The sequence below is a fragment of the Harpia harpyja genome, chromosome Z (genome assembly GCF_026419915.1).
Source record: "Harpia harpyja isolate bHarHar1 chromosome Z, bHarHar1 primary haplotype, whole genome shotgun sequence".
NCBI lineage: Eukaryota > Metazoa > Chordata > Aves > Accipitriformes > Accipitridae > Harpia > Harpia harpyja.
The window spans coordinates 65,201,110-65,220,108 of NC_068969.1; the positions used below are offsets into that span (position 1 = coordinate 65,201,110).

Here is an 18,999-nt window from a genome sequence, read left to right on the forward strand (position 1 = left end):
TCAGCTAGGTCAGCAGTGTCAGGACTCAAGGGTTCACAGTATTTCGGAAAAATGCAAAACTAACTGTGATATAACTGTGGAACATGCACAGCTACATAACCATGTCAAACAACATGGTATCCTTCTGCTGGTGCTCATGATAAGACTTTCCACCATACACCAGCCTGAGAAGGTTTGAGGAAAGAACTGAGGCTAGTTAAACAAGAGTAAAGCCCAACAGGAAGCAGGGTTTCCTTTGTAAGGAGATTTTGGCCTTTGTTTTCCCACTTGTTTTAGGTGCCAGAAGACCCCAAGAACACTTTTCATATCAGCCACCACCCTTAGATGTCAGTTAAATTCCAGATATGCTTCTGTTACCCTGACTCGTGTAGGCTCTCCCACTGATATGTGGATCCCATAACTTACTTGTAAGAAAATTTACAAAATTACGGTTCTGTGCCTTCACCAAGTATTTTTGAAAGTTACAAGATGATAAAAATGTTTTGGTGTTGCTTATCTCCAGGAAATGGTGTAAGTTTACATACAAAGTATTTTCAGTTTTAAATGAAACTACATTCTACTTTTAGATGAGCAAGACTGGAGTAAAGGTTTACTTGCTTATATTTGCTGCCACCAGATGTCACTGTGTAGATGAATAACTGATGGCCCTTTTTCCCTTTTTTAGCTTTTTTTCCCATTTGATTTAATCAAGTATGATTTCCAAAAAGATGAACCAATTAGAAATAAGGATGGTTGGTGTGAAAAAGTTAAGAAAGGTAAGTATGTATTTTAATAGGTTATAACAGCCTTTTAATTGTAATACAAATACTCCAGATAATTTTTTTAAGGAGCCTTGCTATTAAATTACTGTACTATGCCAACATCAACTGTTACTCTTTGCTCTGACAAAAGCAATATAATTTTTGATGTAAGACAGAACATTATTAAACATACCAGTGCTGACACCAGAAGAACTTAGGAGATCCTTGGATATATTCACAGAAGAGCAATGTTCAAAAGTGAGGATGTGATATTATCTCTGAATATGTAGTTAATGACATCTGTGTTTTTTAAAGGAAGTTAACATAGTGAGATGGTTACCTAAGAGATCTACAAGAAAGACTGGGGGATTAGAGCAAATGCTTTTTGGGGAGAAATTAAGTGTTCCTGACTAAGTGAGTTGATTAAGCTTATCAAATTTTTTTTTTTTAAAGTCGTTGCTTGACTATAGCTGTCTTCAAAATACTTCTCAAATATCTCGTATCTCTCAATTATACCTATATTCAAAATGTTTATCAGATACTGAAGCATCTCTGTTGTACTGTGGGAAGGTAACAGCTGTAATTAATGCTTGGAAGCTAAAGCAAGAAAAACTTATATCAAAGGTCAGGCAGGCAGCTTTAACAGGGAGCTGAAACAGATTTTTCAAAGGAGTTAAGAGATTCTGTAACAGGTTTTAATCAAAGATGGGAACTTTTCAGGAAAATACGGTCTCCCAAACATGAAATTTTGTAGGAAATTATCTGTAGGGATGTCAGACTGACCTGTGAGGGGAACACATGCTCTAATTAGACACGTGGTCTAATTTTTTTTCAATTACACCAGTCAGTCTAATAAAAAGTATTATATCTATAGACTTTGTCTTAGCCATGTCCTGTATCTTCAGAGCATCGTGGCTGCAGTGACACTACCAGTGAACTAAATGCTGTTACCTAAAACACTACCAATTTACGGAAAAAAGACACAGCTCTTTCATGAAGAGGCAGTCTTAAATTAAAAATTGTGCATACCTTTGGACACATTTTTATTTTTATATATTTTCATATTTATAATTCTTGTCTCTGATACAAAGTAATGTAACTCTTAAGCTTTGTTGTTAGAATGTGCTTCCAGAAAGGTTAGGAGTTCATACAACTATTCTGCTTTCAGCAAACTCACACCCTGATACTCTACATGCATAACAGGATAATCCTATCCCCATCTCTCCCTATTTTTTGAGAAAACAAATTGTATTAAAACTTCTATATTTTACACCAAAAAGAAAGCAATAACGCTATATCACATTAATGAAAATTCATAAGAGGTGTTCTCAGAACTTCTGAAAGGAGACTAAATAGGGATTTAATTAATGCCTGGGTTGAACACCTGCTTTTTATTAACACCAGTTTTTCAGTAGGAAGCTGATAAAGTTGAGACTCATCACTAGAAATTCATTAAGGTGTGGGGAGTGGGACATACTATTCACCTGAAGTCTGCACTTTGAGAGGATAGTAAACCTGCTAGTGAACTCACAATTGATAGGTAACAGTTCTGTGAGAAAACGGTTCGATGAGTCATCAGGGAGAGATACAAAAGACTGGGAATTTGAGTGGACAATATTGTACTGTGTCTTTGTGGTCACTTTGCACGTAGAGGTGACCACAGGAATTGTAAAGCAGTCGAAACAGGTAAGTTTTCATTTTCGGGTCTTATGTACTGAACCCTGCTAAGCTTGGTTCCTGGTCTTGTAAAATTGTATGTACCAAATTGATATTAATGTAAAGAACAGGAAATGTGCATGATACCTTAGGTTTACATTCTTTCAACTTCTCTGTATAGGTGAGGCTGGTCTTCTCATTTCCAAAGTCAATGCGAAGAACCCCTTCTTTGGTTACGCTGGCAATAAGAGACACACAGAAAAGAAATTACTCTGTGAGGTATTTAAGAAGGGAGATCTTTATTTAAATACTGGAGATCTAATGGTTCAAGACCATGAGAATTTTCTGTATTTTTGGGACAGGATTGGAGATACCTTCAGGTATAATCATTGTTTCTTTTCAGATTTTTTCATTAAAAAACATGGACATGCAGAATAGAATAATACTGTTCTATTTGTTTTCAACCAGAAGTGTGCAGTTTATTACTATTGTGATGTAGTTTATAATGCTCTTGAAGTGGATAACAGGGGCTGAATTTTGTAAAAAGTGTTCCTGTGGAGCTGGATAGCTCATTTCCACAATGTTTTGTAGGAATTACAGCTCTTTGTACAGTCCTTCCAGTAAGCATAGTAACTAGTGATGGTTTTGCAGTGAGCAAGGAAGTTGGATACTAAATGGAAAAAAATTTATCAAATAGTAATGACTGGTCCCATTTGATACATTTAGATACATGTCAAAATTTGGAAAACTCTTAGATTATGATAAGCTTTCATTGTGCTGTATAGTGATAGCTAATATCCAGTACCATTTGAATTGCAAGCGTTGTCTTCTGGTAATCAGATCAATATACCAATGTGACAAGTGGGAGAAAATTTGAGGTGGTGTTAGTCTGAAATGAATGGAGTTCCTACTTAAGTTAATGTTTTTTTAAAGAGGAGGTGTCCATATGTTTTCATGGGATTAAATTATTTTTCCGCATGTTTTAGATGGAAAGGGGAGAATGTTGCAACTACAGAAGTTTCTGATGTCATTGTAATGTTGGACTTCATCCAAGAAGCAAATGTGTATGGTGTATCTGTGCCAGGTAAAAGAAGCTTTAGCTGTATATTTTTCTTCCCCTAGGTTAGTTGTTAACCCTTATAACTCTTTTATTTCATGTTTTAAACCGATGAATCACTTCTGATTGAGTCATCTGTTTAATACCTAGCTAAAATGTAGATGTAGATAATGAAAATACTACCAGATTGTGAATGAGCCAGTGAATCATGCGTTTTTATGTGTATGCAGTGATATGTATTTTTGAAAAGTTACCTTTCATGAATTTGTGATAGCTACATAATCTAAATTAAAGTTTAAAGATTTATTAAATTCACATCTGTGGGAAATCCACACATCCATGTGTCAAAATAAAATGTCAGCAAGGTAAGAATTAAAGCAACTCTAAAGGAAAGTAAGTGTATGAAGACATTTTTCTGTCTTATTTCATTTTTCATGTAGCCTCATAAACCATCTGTAAACAGATACATTACAAAACCAAGGACAAGATGAAAAATAAAATGAAGAGAAAAATAAATAAATTATTAAGAAAGAAAATACATTCATTTCTTTTTAATAATTTTTTTTTTGTTAATTTTCATGAGATCATTGGGGCTTGATTCCCACTCGTGCTAAGTCTTTTTTTAAAATACATACTAGGTCTGGCTGGGATAGAGATAAGTTTCTTTATAGGAGTCTGTGTGGTGCTGTATTTTCATTGGTGATGTTGATAACTGACCAACGCTTGGCTATTGCTGAACAAAGCTTGCACAGTATCCAGGCTTTCTCCCTGCAGCGAGTATGCTGGGGGCGGGCAAGAAGTTGGGAGCAGACGTAGATGGGACAGTGGGCCCAAACTGACCAAAGGGATATTCCGTGTCATATAATGCCATGCTCAGTAATAAAAGCTTGGGGAAAGGAAGAAGGTGAGATGTTTGTGGTTATGGCATTTGTCTTCCCAGGCAACCACCACATGTACTGAATGAGGCCCTGCCCTGCAGGAAGAAGCTGAACTTCTGCCTGACAATGGGAAATAATGAATGAAGTCCTGATTTTGCTTTGCTTGTCCATGCAGCTTTTGCTTTCCCTGTTAAACTGCCATTATCTTGATAGATGAGTATTCTTGCTTTCCTTCTATTCCCTTCCCATGCCATGGGAGAAGGGAGTGAGTGAGAAGCTGGCTGGATGTTTGGTTGTTGGCCAGGATGAACCCACCACAAAATGATAAGAGTTTAAAATGTGAAAAAGGTGTCACTTACCTCTAGTTTAAAGCCACACAACAAGAAAGACTGTAATAAAGAAGACTGACTGAAAATCAGACTCAAAAATATGAGAGCTTCAAATTTCCTGTACAACATTTGCCTGCAGATTCCTATCCAGTTTATGCAACTGTCTTGATAATTGCACTTAAAGAAATCAAGTTCCTTACAGATTTTGTAGCATTAGCAAAAAAAAAAAAAATAGAACAGAGACAAAAGATAAGGTTGGCAGAATGTCTCTGCTGTTACTACTAGCTGGTGGTTGAAGTGTGCAGTTATTTTTGATTGCTGGAGTTCATTGCTTTTAGATTTTACCCATTTTGGTCTTTCCCATAGACCCACAGTGCTCTCTTTCCAGACAAACCAGTAAGAACTTTTAATCTCTCTGTTAACAACATTCAGATCCACAGTTTGAGAGAAGATGCTGGCAAGAGAGAAAGACTAAAACTGAAGAGAAGACATAATTAGTTAATCCAGGAAAGAGGCTCAGCACTCTTGCTTTTGAGAGAGGAATGGTGTTGATGGTTTTTTCCACATTTATTGATTAATATTGAACATGGGACTCCATTTACTCTTACCTGCCAAACTCATTTACAGCATTATTGCTTAAGTGATCACTTGAGTGATCTCCAAATATATGTAATACCATATAAAATATGAATGTAATTTTCCAGCTTTACTGCAACTCAGAAGATGATATATGACTGTCAGTTTATTAATGCACTACAGTTCTTTTTTGTAAGGTTCATCACTAAAATGCCAACTTTATTCACATTTCAAAATTCTCCTCTCACTTCCTTTCCCCCAGATCATGAAGGAAAAGCGGGAATGGCCTCTCTTATTTTAAAGCAGAATACATCATTAGACTTGGGGCAAATGTATAAGCAAGTTGTGACCTATCTACCAAGTTATGCTTGTCCTCTTTTTTTAAGAGTGCAGGTAAGCTGCATTATTGCACAGTGCATACAAACATCTACATCATTTGAACACAGAGACGGCTAAATGAATAACAGAAAGTGCTTGTTCATATATCAGTTGATTAGTTTTAGAACTGGTCCTACTTGCTGTCTTCATTAATGGAGTCCTGGGAAAGGAATTACACAAAAAGTCACTAAATTTGCAGATTATGTTAAAACAGGAGGAATTGTACAAATGAGTAGGGATAGAGATCATACCAAAGGATTTAGGTAGATTAGAAGCATGAACATGGGAAAACAAAAAGATTCAGATTAGTAAAATGTGAACAATTGCATCTGGAGAAAATAATCTAAAATCCATTTTATTCAGTGGAAATGAGAGAAGAGAGAAGTAGAGCTAAAGCAGGAGACACCGATTGTGCACAATAAATGAAATGTTATTTGCTGTGTTATATAATGACAAAAGTTAAAGCATTTGAAAAGGTACTAGGTAAATTGAAAAGGTGAATTAAAAATGTACATTATTATTGTCACCATCATAATCATCAAAGTCATCCCTATTTGTGTACTAGTACTTTGCTGTAGTAACTGTCCAATTTGGGGGAAAAAAAATAGTCCCTCCCCCAAAGAGTTAAAAATGTAAATGTAATACAATGGACTACATATGGCTAGAAAAAAATGGGAGAGTATAGCAAACATAAAATACTGGTCATCACAATAGGTGAAGTCTGAGGAGCATAGTCATTTTTGGTAAGTGTTTTGAAAACATCATGACAAAGGCAAACAGAAAAATGTTTTTGAAGATGCCTATGAAGGAAGTCTCATAAGTCTGAGGAGAAGATGAAAAAAATAATAATTGTTTGAAAAGAGAAGATGAATTATGGAAAGTAGTTCCCTGGGCCAATCAGAAGTTGAATACTGATTCAGAATAAAGGGGGAAAAAGGAAAAGGTTATGAAGGACCTTGAAATTGAAATATATGTATATCTATAGATCTCATAAGTCCAGGAAGATAACATTTTGCAGCAGGTTTACAAGCAATATTACACTTGAGAATGTTGCAGTAGTCAGTTTATGAAATGATAAGAACCTAGTCTAGATTTATTGCTATACAGATGTACAAAAAACCTTTATGCTGGGCAGAATGAATCTGAATCTTGGACATAGCTTGGATATTAAGTATCTGGAACTTTGATTAGAATTTAAATGCCTACATTACAGATGAATTGCTGTTGGTACTGCTGTCCTTAACCAAGAAAGAAGGCAGTGGGTGGAAATTTGAGGGAAAACATTAAAAACCTTATGAGCTTGATCTGACATGTAGTCATACTTCAGAAGATGTCAGCATGTTTCTTAGACCAACCAAAGCAGGTAGATAGAATCTGGAGGTAGATATGGAGTAGATACAACAGCTCTCTGAGTTGTTGGAGATAATACTTAATTTTTCATTTTCAGAGATTGTTCGCATATATATAAAAATGTAAAGACAGAAGAGAAGATAATGGAGAGAGGTCATAAAGTGGGGCAGAAAAGAGGTAGGGAGATAGAGGAAAGACTCTTACTAGAGATGCCTCTCACTACTTTTTCCAAGGGACACAGTGACACTGAAAAGAAGCTTGAAAACATTGTAAATATATACGGTAAAGATCCACCTTTATTTGGACCTGGCTGAGTATGAGTATGGCTGATTTAGTACATGATTCTTTCAACCCTTTATTTAACGTGACAGTAATCATAGATACAGAGAATTTCCTGATTTTTTTAAGTAAGAATTTCTTGATGATGACAGTTTTTACTTTCAGATTCTTTACAATGTGTAGTTTCATAATGCACACAAATGAAGAACCTAGATTGTCTCGGGCAGGCTGGGTCTACACCAGATGAGACACTGTGATGAGACACAGCACAGCGATGCAGAAAGCAATGGGCTGTCACTTTTTTCCACCATGTCTCGAGGTGTTGGTCCATAGCAGCACAAAAGTTCTAGTCTTCCAGCGTAATGAGAACAGTATTAACCTTCTATCAAGTAAGATTTTCAAAAACAAATGTGCATGTGAGCAAAAGAAAAGAAGCTCTTCTATTGAACAATAAATCTTTCTCTCTTCTATAGGAAAAAATGGAAATGACTGGAACATTCAAACAGCAAAAATTTCGACTGGTGGATGAAGGTTTTAATCCATCTACGATTACTGATCCTCTTTATTTTTTAGATAATTCTAAGAACACATATGTCTTGTTAACCAAAGAAGTACATGAGATGATCTTATCTGGGAAAATGAAACTTTAATTAACCTTATAATAGACTATTAAGGGACAGTCTATACAAGGTACTGTATGAGAAAACAGTAACATTAATTACCAGTATTTGTATGTAGTTATCTAGAATAATATTTTATATACTTGATATTTATGTTCAGGTATGTCTTGTATCTTTCCTCACTTGATCATTATTGTTCACTAATCATTTTTTACCTCTTGAGACCAATATCTAAGTAAATGACCTGTAAAACATAACTGAAATCAATTTTATCTTAATTTTGGAATATAAATGCTGAGTCTGATAGTTTTTCTTAGTACTAAATGAACATGAATGATATGTGGTATGAAACATAGTTAAAAAAGATTCAACATATAAAGATATTGTGACACAAGTTGTTGTTTCTAGAGAGAGAAAATATGCCAGTAACATTTTTTTAATGTAGTTTACATATCATATATACTTCTGAATATATATTTTAAGAAATAAAGACTTGACAGTGGCTGAAAGAGAAAACAACTCTTCTGCAGAGGACTTTTCTGATGGAACGTAAGATGAAAGAAAGTGAAGCAGAAGAAAACTCTCCAAACAAACGCAAAACTAAGAGGTTTATACTAACATCACTGCTGAGATTTTTTGTCATAAGCCATGCTCTTTCATTTGCTAAACTGGCTGTTTGGAGTGTCAAATTCTGAAGACAGAGCAAACTTTTGTGAAATGTTTAGCAGCAGATCAAGAATAGGCAGAGAAAATGTGCACACTTAATGGGGAAAATTGCTTGTATAGCATAAAAAGAATTATTACAGCACTTTATGTCATGCATATTGACTAACAAATAGCTTCCTCACTCTTATTAATGACTGCCAGAGATCATTATTTTATGAGTATAAAATATAGCAGAAAATTTAAAATTCTAAATCATATGTTCTAACACATCGCTTTTTAAAAGTTTTTAAATAAAGTATAAGGTTATTTAAACCAAATTCTGTACTGTCTCAGTTTGATTTAAGTCTGATCACGTAAAGTCTGTTTTGTAGCCTGTTTTGATACACTGCTTGCAGAGTGTCCTCCTCTAATGAATCGTGATGACAGTGTTGGGCAGCCAGAAGCAGTATCATAGAATACTGAAAGGGTGACTGTCTTCAACGCTGGTCATCATAAGTCTCTCTTCTGTCATAACTGTGGTATGAAACCAGGCTCTTGTAAAAGAGTAGGATGTAATATACTTAAAAAATAAACTATCTTTTCTTATTTCTTTCTACTTTGTTCATCTAACAAGATGGTAGAACTTGTGTTAACTTTTGATTCTCTGATTATCACTTTCATTCATTTTCCTTAAAAACCCAAACCAAGGATGCAGTGAAAAAGTATACAAAGATTCACAGCTTGCTTATATTTCTGAATATCATAGTCTTTATGGGACTGCCAATATAAATAAGCAAGTTTATGATTTTGCAATTTACAAAGCCGCAAGACCAAACATTATTTACACCAACATCATGCTTTATGGTAGACGTTAATGTAATTCTTAAGTACATAATGGGGAAAGGGGAGGACTGCTGGGTAAGGATGGACGGGGTCACTATGGTCTAGCACTTCCTGAGCAGTCCCACTTTTTATATATGTTTCTTTATGTAGTTCCCAAAATGGCTGTCTATGACAGAAAGCTGCGGGGGGAGGGGGGTTGCCACTTATTCAGACAGATAGAAGTACCATTGCTCTGTTCTGCAGATAGTTGCACTTTTCTAGTCAAGAACTGCAAATTTGAGAATCAGGTATTTACCACAAAGTTAAATGCAACTTTGCAAGTTAGGTTATAATTTTGAGCAAAGGATTGGTTGTTGAAATCAAAACTATTTTATCTCTTACGCCCATCTTACCATCAGTGTATGCTAAGTATACTTCAGGATCCCTTTTCTTTTATTATAACAGTAAAAATTATGCAGTTCCTATGGCAAATAATACATTTTTAAAATAATATTCCAAGAAATGTACCCTGAGATCCATGGTAGCATGTTTAATCTTGTAATAGAATATAAATTAATACATTGAAATGAAATGCTTGGCTTTGGTATCAGATTTACCACTTTTTTGATTTATTTTGCTTTACAATATTTGATACTATTTATGACTAGTGGAAAGGTTCTACCACTTAGATGCAACAGAAATGAGAGGGGAAAAAAAACCATGAAAAAAAAAGATAAGGAAACAAGTAAATACCTTTACACACACACAAAACAAACAAACAAACAAAATGGAAACAAAAACCTGTTTATGAGTGTCACCATTTGGTGGCTTATTTTGTAAAGTATCTAAGATGAAGAAGGTTGTTTCTGTGTGGAGTGGTTAGGTCGGAGAGAACATTAGAAGAAAAATGCATGTGTGCTAACTTTCATGCTCTGTCCACCACTAGGGCAGCCAGTTGGTGTTTCTGAGCTCTGCGGTACATTTCAGCAGCAGCAGGACTCTTATTATTTAGCCGGCTTGAGCAGCTTACAGGTGTTTGTTTCCCAGCTGTGACCATTAGAGAAATACAGAATTCCAGCTACTCCCCTGTATTCCTCAGTGTAACCAAGACAGCCTGGGCAGTCTGCCTGTTTTCAAAGGCTAGTAAGAGAGTCCTGTCCCATGCACTATCTCAAGAGATAGGATGCTTATGACATCAAGAAAATAAAGGGAAAATCTACAGAACCATAGGCTCTGTATTTCCTAAGGGGAAAACAGTGTATTATTTTCAGTCCAGTAGTTTTCTCTCTTTCAGCCAGTAGGTTAGGTGCCAGCAGATGCACTGAAGCATGTTGCAGCAAAAGGTCACATTTCCCATGGATATGTAAGTTGTTGAACTGGCACTGAAGTTAGGCTGAATGATAATGATGTTCATGTCAAACACCAGGAAGGGCCTTCCTTTCAGAATGAGAAAATATTCAGACCAACCTGTTCGTTTCCCACCCCATACCCAGATCAACATGTGGAATGCCTGAGGGCTGAGGATTTGATTGCTGCTGCAAAATTATGCCCCAGTATTTGCCAGGGAAGTTTCATTTCATGTAGTAGGGGTAAAGAAGCAGCTGAGGGTGGCTGGGGTGTGGATGGAGAGCTGTACTGCTAACCTCACATATTAAGAAGAGAGTGAGATTAAAGTAAATAAAGGTAATTATTTTTGAGATTTAGCAGATATATCTTGAAGTTTTCCTCTGCAGCTGGGGATGGTCAATGATGAAAGAAATGTTTATTTTAAAAAAGTGAGGTTGGAATTATCATTTAGGGAAGGTAAAATTCTGCAACGGTAAACACATATCCTCTCTCTTGTCCAAGTGAATCAGGTGCAGTTAATACAGTTATAGTCTGGATTAGTTTTCATAAATCTTTCTCAGGATGCCCAGGAGATGGTAAAACCCCACAAAGTTCCTAAGCATATCATGGCCTGAATTTTATACTCCTCACCCAAGTCACATAAATACAGCTTTTCAAGAGATGAAGCATCTAAACTGTCCTTCACACTCCCACCAGCATTCCCATACCTGTAGCAGCCACCTTAAAGAATGAATTTCAATTGACCTACAAATTCCCTGCAGATAACGTAGAGAAAACATCTTCTACTGTTGGTTTTGCACTTTTTTTTTGTGGAGGAAAAAAGAGGTAAAGGGAGGAGTAGTCTTGTTTGCATTTTTAAAATTGAAAAATACTGGATGGCTATGAGAGGAAAGACAAAAAAGACCCTCTACTTTAAAAAAAAAAGTGATGACTCATTTTCAGTAGCCTGTCCCCAACTAACAATGCAACTAGTAATCTGATATGCATTCTCACACACAGCAGAAATTGAAAGACACATACCAGTATTTATGAAACTTATTCATTAAGTCATAACTAATTTCAAGCAAATAATGTCCTGTTTAAAATTTGCTATCTTGAAAAATGCTATGTACAGTAAAATTAGATGCAAATATTTAGCAGACAGCCAAATAAAGTTGCACACGAATAGCAGTAATTTTAGAAATAAATTTAGTGTGATGTATATTATTAGCAGTTCTGTCAATAACTGATAGCATAGTCTGATAATTAAGGGTAACATTAGAAGATCATCAGATTTTGTCCTGGTGTTCAGGACATAACACCTTACATATAATACCTTTAATTAGACAAATAGATTATATGATGTAGATGGCAATACTCATTTTAAATAAACAAGGTCATTATCAGAGTGAAATGAAATTCCTGTATCACTAACAAATCCACAAGTTCTCCACAGTCTGAGAATCTTTTACCAAAATAGTTTCTCCAAAGACTGCATCAGACACAGTTCAAATCAGACAGTCAGGAATTGCTTTTGCAATATAACAAAGCAGTCTTCGTTGCTGCCTTGCAGCAGGAGATACACTGACCTATTTCCATCTGGAGCTGCTCCTGGCACCGTGAGGTTTGTATAGTACCCGTTATTACATGGTCCTGCATTAGAAGGGGGGGGGGGGGGGTTGCATTATGTCAGCCGTACCATACACAGGAATAATTCTTACTTATAAAAAGGGCACTTTTAGACTGTCAAAACCCCTCTTTTTGTTGTTGTCTCCTTTTTGTCAAGTAACTGACACTGCTATGCTGACAAAACTAATAGCTCTTGCAAGTATATATGGACAGTGTTACCGGTATAAGGCTGGCCATGACTGGTAAATTGCTCTTTGTGGTGGTTCGGGGTTTAGAACTCAACTAAATGGCTCAGTTCACTTAAAAAAAAAAAAGAAAAAAAAACAACAAAAAACCACAATATAACAAATTGAGTACTGAGTACTCAATTATTTGAAGCATATTTTCCAAGAAAGGAGTGAATGCCTTGATGGCAATTCTAATATGAAAAGAGTCCTGCTCATTCAGTGCAACCTGCTGAGTACAGATAAGCAGAGTTGTGAGTCTTTTACAGTGCTTACTGTATGGAAGGACATATCTTTGGTTTTAAAATACTGTCTAAAAAAGCAGATTTGATCCAAACCCAGACAACTTATTTTGTATGGTAAAATTCATTACTCATCTCTTTTGCCAGGTGTTTGTATGTCTGTTAACTATATGTGGCCAAAATACACTCGTGGGTTTCCAAATCAGACAAGCTCATTCAATCTAATTTACATGGAAGGTATCCATAATTGGCAAACTCTGATGTTGACACTATTTATGTTAACAACAGTTAATCAGATGGTTATATACAGGTACAGAGCTTTACAGTTCTAAAAATGAAAGTGTTCATGGCCATCAAGATACTATTTTCTGATTAAAGTTACTCAACCTAAACAAATAGAAATATAAAGAGCAAAAGGTGCCTGTAGGGGATGATGGATGGCAGAGAAACTAACTGATGACTTTGTGAATTGTGCCAACTAGAGCGTTACTTGTGATTCAAGAAAAACATGTTGTAGTGACTAGCACAATTTCCATTCAATTTTCTTTTTATTATTCCTTTCTCATTCATTCTTTTCTCATTGCTATTAACAAAATATACTTGCATTCTTAATTTTTGAAAAAATTGGTAAAAGTATGTTAGGAACAGAACTAATGCTGAAACTGGTCATGTCACATGGGAATTCTGTTGGACCCAATAATGAGTACTGAGTTTAGTAATCTGGACACATTTTTATACTAGCTATGTGAAAATGTACTCAGGGATTTTTAAAATAAAGTACTAGTTAGGTTCATGGCCTCACTAAAAGCACAGAAATTAAACACGCAGATTTTACCAGGTAGCTGCCTTTGAAAATCTGGTGAATGACAAATTTTTCTCCAAACACAGGACATAACCACACTAATTTTAAAAAAATGGTATTGAATGCCAACATAATTAAATAAAATATAGGTAGCTATGAGATCATGAAACTCTTGCCTAGCTACCCAGGTATTCCAAATTGTTTGGTTTTTTTTTTCAAAGTCATTGCTACTAGGCACCTTGCAGTACTTTTCTAAAAATGTATTAAGACACCTGTCTTCTATTATATGCTAATAGTTTTCTCCACTGAGTGGACTGCATTTTAATAGTAAGAGACTTGATCTATACTACTGCCTTTTTTTTTGCCTCCCCCCCCCCCCCCCCCCCCACTGGACATGCTTTTCTACACAGGTTTTCCAGCTCAGGCAGAAACACCTGAGTCCTAGCTCATGAGCAAACTGTGAAGAGGGACTCATTTGTGCCAAATGGTACTCTCCATGTATGAGGATTCATTTTTACTGGTATTGTAGAAGCATGAATTTGAACATAGATCTCTGGAGAGGGATGCCTGAGCATCAGCTCATTCTACCAGCTTCTTGTCCTAAAGGTATGCAGCAACAGGATGCTACAGATACACGTTTACATTAGTAAATAAGAGCCCTCTCAGATCTATATTTCAGTTACATTTGAATGATGACTCTCTAAGTTAGGAATATTCATAGACAGCAAAACTGATATGAGCATCAAAATTGTCTCCTGACATTTAACTTTTTTATTATGGAAAACTACCAGCTATCATCTTTACTGGATGCATAAAAAGCTAATGATGGCATTCATTCAAATGTCAAAGTAGAGCTTTAAAATTAAAAGGTATTTATGTCTGTCAGCTTCTAAAAAACAGCATAGAGGAACTGTACATTGCTTTCCAGTTCACTAACATTACAATGAAATTCAATACTTCTAGACTATAATTCCATTTTGTTTCTAATTAAATGAACACCATGCGTGTAGCTAAAAAGACACCTCTTAAATATCTGCATTAGCTGCATTTCATCATGCAAACTTTTGGTACCTTTCCTACATTTTTTAAAATAAAGTTGTTAAAGAAACTGCAAATTGGCAGTAAACACAGTACATCCCTAATTAGCCACTGCAATTTATGGAACTGTAGGTGATTAAGCCAATCAGATAGAGACACAGGGAGGAAAGAGGAGGTTTCAAACCCCTTACCATTTTCTGGTAGAGACTAGCATTTACTCCTGGCTATGTAAGTTTTCATAAGAAAGTGGGATGAAGTCCTTAGCCTGTGAAACTTCCTTTAAAAACCAAGAATGAAAACATTAGGTATGAAAATTTGGACTGTACTCCAGATTTGTAAGTGGATCCTTGGTTCTGTAATAAGCCAAATCAAAATCTTGGATACAAAGAGACTATCATCTTGGCAAAGTCTGGATTAAATTCCAAGGGTGTGGCACACTTTGAAGTCCTACTACTTGGAGCTCTTCCACTTATAACCTTCCACCTTTACCATCTTCTTTATTGTTTTAAACATATCTATATCTTTACATGTATATCTCTCTGTCTTTACTTATATATATATATACACATACAAAACAAGAGAGATCTAAATTCCTGCTTCATTTGAAGCCATCACGCTTCGGAGAAAATGCTGCTCATCTTTGAAGCTGAATAGCTGATGGAAACAGAGTTGCTACAGGCATTGTTTCAGTGCCTAGCTCAAGAGCTCAAATGCTTAGTGAAATTCACAGACATTACATTGGATTGACAGCACCTTGAAAAATGTAAGGGGAGAGTTATACGTCTGAGAATAGGATCCACAAAAGTCAGCTCAAAGAGCAAGAACTGCCTAAATCAACTAGAGGGGAACAGTGAGAAAAGGATTATATCTTTAATCTGTCTTCTGCCAGCATGTAGAAATCTAATTCTCATTTGCTGGGAGCACAGAAATATTTGAGCTCTATCCTGGAATTACACAAAAACAAGTTTTTTGCAAATGCTCGTAATTCTACAGATTGTCAGCAAAAAGATAGCCATATGCATTCAGCCCAGTTTCTATCCAAGTGTTTCATTAGAATTATAAATTAAAGATAGGAGAGGAAATTATTTATTGATGGCATGTGAAAGCATTGTAATCAGTCATATATCACTGCAGTAACAAAGACATATTCTGTCATAAAATGAGGAAAACCTCTTTTGGAGTATAAGCAATATGACTCCATTTCCAGTTTGCTGGCCACAAAAATCCAATTTTTGTGAAGAGAAGATTACATCTACCCAAATACCTGTAATCTGCCATCAACAAACTGGTTTTGTTGGGAAATTAATAGTTCAAAACAACATTAAGTATGACTCACCACTGTTTTAGTCTGTTTTTATACTGGCATACCTCTGCTACAATGAGGAGTCCCTATGCCATATGCCAGGTATATTCTGACCTAGCTTGAGGTAGTAAATTTTCTCCAGATGTACAGATTATTTTTAAAGACCTTTTGTCTTCCTCTTGTGCTATATTAAAACTAAATTCCTTTAGAGAAATGTGGCATGCAAGAAAGCAAAATATTGTCAAATATTTTTGAGATCACTCCCTTTGTTCAGCTAGCTCTTTCTTGAACCTCTCTATATGATGTTCAGTAAAAGTATTGTTCTTCTTAGACATCATGTGACCCAGTTAAAATAATCTCTGCCTTGCTTTGGTAGACAAAGACCACTGTCAGTTAAGGAGTTTCTTAAAACTGTTTCTAGATAAAAAAAGTTCCCAGAGCTGAATGAGGACCATCAGTAAATTACCAGTAGCTTTTTCAGATGAGTCTTTATTTACACAGCGGATGACAAATACCCTGGTGTTAGCTGCAATATACAGGTTCTGTTGGCAATTCCCACAGTTATGTTCAGAACCTGTATATTCAGGGATCTGAAGAATTTAAATGGAAATCATTCTTTCCACATCCCATAAATCACAGTGTCTTGCTTTGTGTCACCACCATCCTGTCTCTGTTTAATAAATAAAGTTGTTACATATTCTCAGTACAGGAGCTGGCAGGACCTTGAAACTATACAGTGAAATCAACTGAAGCAATGTGCTAGATAGCATAGGGCCTGCTGCATTTAGTAAAATACTAAAACACAAATGTATGACTCATTTGATGTCATTCTACATAGATGTTCTTGAGCTGCAAGAGAATTATGTATTTGCTCTGACATTAAGACTGGAGTCGCCCAGAAGCAGTTATTTGAAAAATTTATGTCAAGTTTCCAAAACTGCAGGTTTGTTTAATCTTATTACAAGTTTTTCCTGAACAATTAGAATTTGTATTGCAACTGCTATTTCACACATCTCTCAGGTGCTGCTCATCACAGAGTTTCTCTCACTGTAAATTCTTACAGAGGATAGGGCATTCCGCCTAGCGACATGGATGGCTCAAAGCCATAATCTGCAGTCGGCACTGAAGTTCTGCTTTCCCTTTCCTTTTCTAAACCCCAAATAATGCATATGATCATTCCACTTTGAAGTAATCCCCAAGGATTATCAGGAAAAAGGGAAAGGATTTCAGCCATTGAAACTCTTAGTAACACTACCAATGCCATTCAGTGAACCCACTGAAAACACATAGGGAATAATTTGGGGCCTGCATATTCCATTGCATCATTCTTTATTAATAAAACCCTGTTCAAATTACTGATTTTTTAGCCATGGCTTTCAACAACTATTCATTGTAGACCCCATTGTTGAACTTTAAGGAAAAGAAAAAGCACCTTTCAATTTTTTTTTGCTTCAGCTTTTTTTTATCTTTCGCTTTTGTTTGGATACTACAGCCCTAAGACCCAATTCAAGAAACAGTTTTGTAACTACTAAATTTCTCAGACACATTTATGTATTTTTTTGCAAAATGGGTCAATTGCCATGCAGCTTCACTGTTATGAATATAAACTATTAATTGTGCAGGTGTCACCAGACCTGGAGTGACGATGAGGCTATTCATTCTGGTCTCTCAAAGATACTGACAATAGATTCTAGCTAGAAATATCTGTGCTCTGGACCTCTTCTTTCTCCTGTGTTCTGTTATTCCATTTAAAAAAAAAAAAAGTTAATTTTAAGGAAACAGGAAGCAAGGGATAATTCTTTAGTTAATGCAAAATCACTCATGGATTAAGGATTCCTGGAACTAAACCTACAAATCTCCTGAGGAATGAAAACCACATTTCATTCAGTAGCTCCTAATGCAGAAGTTTGTCAGGCAGATGTTCCAAATGACAGTAATCAAGTTGGAAAGCTTTTGAAAGAGCTCTTGAGTTAGTAAATTACATCCTCAAAATAAAATATTTATAACTGGAAAACCGAGGACTTGGGTGATTAATTTAAAAATAGATACAATGGAGGTGAATACTGACAGTGAAAGAGCAGACAGAAGATACTTCTTTTCTCCTTAAAAATATCTAATACTTTCCTTCTTGTTACAGTTTGCTGATACACCTGATACAAGTGGAACTACGCTTTCCAATGTAGGTCAGAAAGCATGCCAAAGAGGAAAGCATGTCAAAAGCAAAAGACAAGGCAAAATGTAATAGAAGCACCTTGTTGATTCAGGTAGCTATTCACACGGAGAAAGCAGCAGAGGGCAAAAATTCCATTGTATTTCAATTAACACTAGAGTTTAGCTCTAAAAAATCTATTTGTATTTTTAAAGGTTAAAGGCTAACTTGCTCACCCGATGATGTATCTGCCAAAGCTAGGCTTCAAACTTTGTGCTACACAATGACAGACCTCACCTCAAAACCCTGCGTGCACCAAGAGGCTCTGCAAGCTGTGCCCCGCACCCCCCGGGGGGGTCTGCCTGCCTGTGCCGGTGGCCAGCCCTGGCACGCTGCAGCCGCCGGGGCTTGCACCATGCTGCAGGGGAAGAGCTGCAAGGTGCCTTGCCAGGGCCCTTCCCGCCTTTGCCAGGGAGCTGCTTCTAACCTCAGGCCTCTCAGCTATGTTACGGGTATCACCGAGCCCAGACAGACACCTTGCTGACAGACACCTTGCTGATCCTAACCCTGACCTGCTGTCCCAGCTTCCCTGGATTGACCTTGGATCTGCCTCGTCACCAGAAACTTGGCTGTTCCTGAACTGCTCTGCTTTTCTGGTCTGACTGCTGCAGGACCACGTCCTTGATGGTGGAAGCGTTGCCTCCGGCTGGCTTGCTGCCACCCCCAGCTCCCAGGCAATACTTCCCTGTTGGAATAGCCTGTGTGTACACAGCTAACTCTTCACGCACATTCAGTTATTTCTAGGATCCTGAAACAGACAGCTCAGAGGGTTTTGCAGCCCATAAAGATGGGTGCATTAGGAAAAATAGTGTTAGTTACTATTCCCTGAGGCTTCTTTTAATTTAAATATTGCTATTGGCTGAATTTAATGTCTTCAAGCTGCTGACTGTGAAGAA

At 36.4% G+C, this 18,999-nt stretch overlaps 1 protein-coding gene across 4 annotated transcripts in view; it reads left to right on the plus strand.

The window, feature by feature from the left end:
* The window catches only part of SLC27A6 (solute carrier family 27 member 6), a 40,869-nt gene extending 32,023 nt beyond the window's left edge, over window positions 1-8,846 (plus strand). For all 4 annotated transcript variants that reach the window (XM_052778524.1, XM_052778523.1, XM_052778521.1 and 1 more), the window contains 5 exons: window positions 665-755; window positions 2,578-2,776; window positions 3,383-3,480; window positions 5,499-5,629; window positions 7,717-8,846. In XM_052778524.1, the coding sequence (XP_052634484.1) occupies window positions 665-755; window positions 2,578-2,776; window positions 3,383-3,480; window positions 5,499-5,629; window positions 7,717-7,893 (696 nt within the window). In that variant the 3' untranslated portion in view covers window positions 7,894-8,846. The remainder of the gene's footprint in view (window positions 1-664; window positions 756-2,577; window positions 2,777-3,382; window positions 3,481-5,498; window positions 5,630-7,716) is intronic.
* Window positions 8,847-18,999: the final 10,153 nt, after the last annotated feature.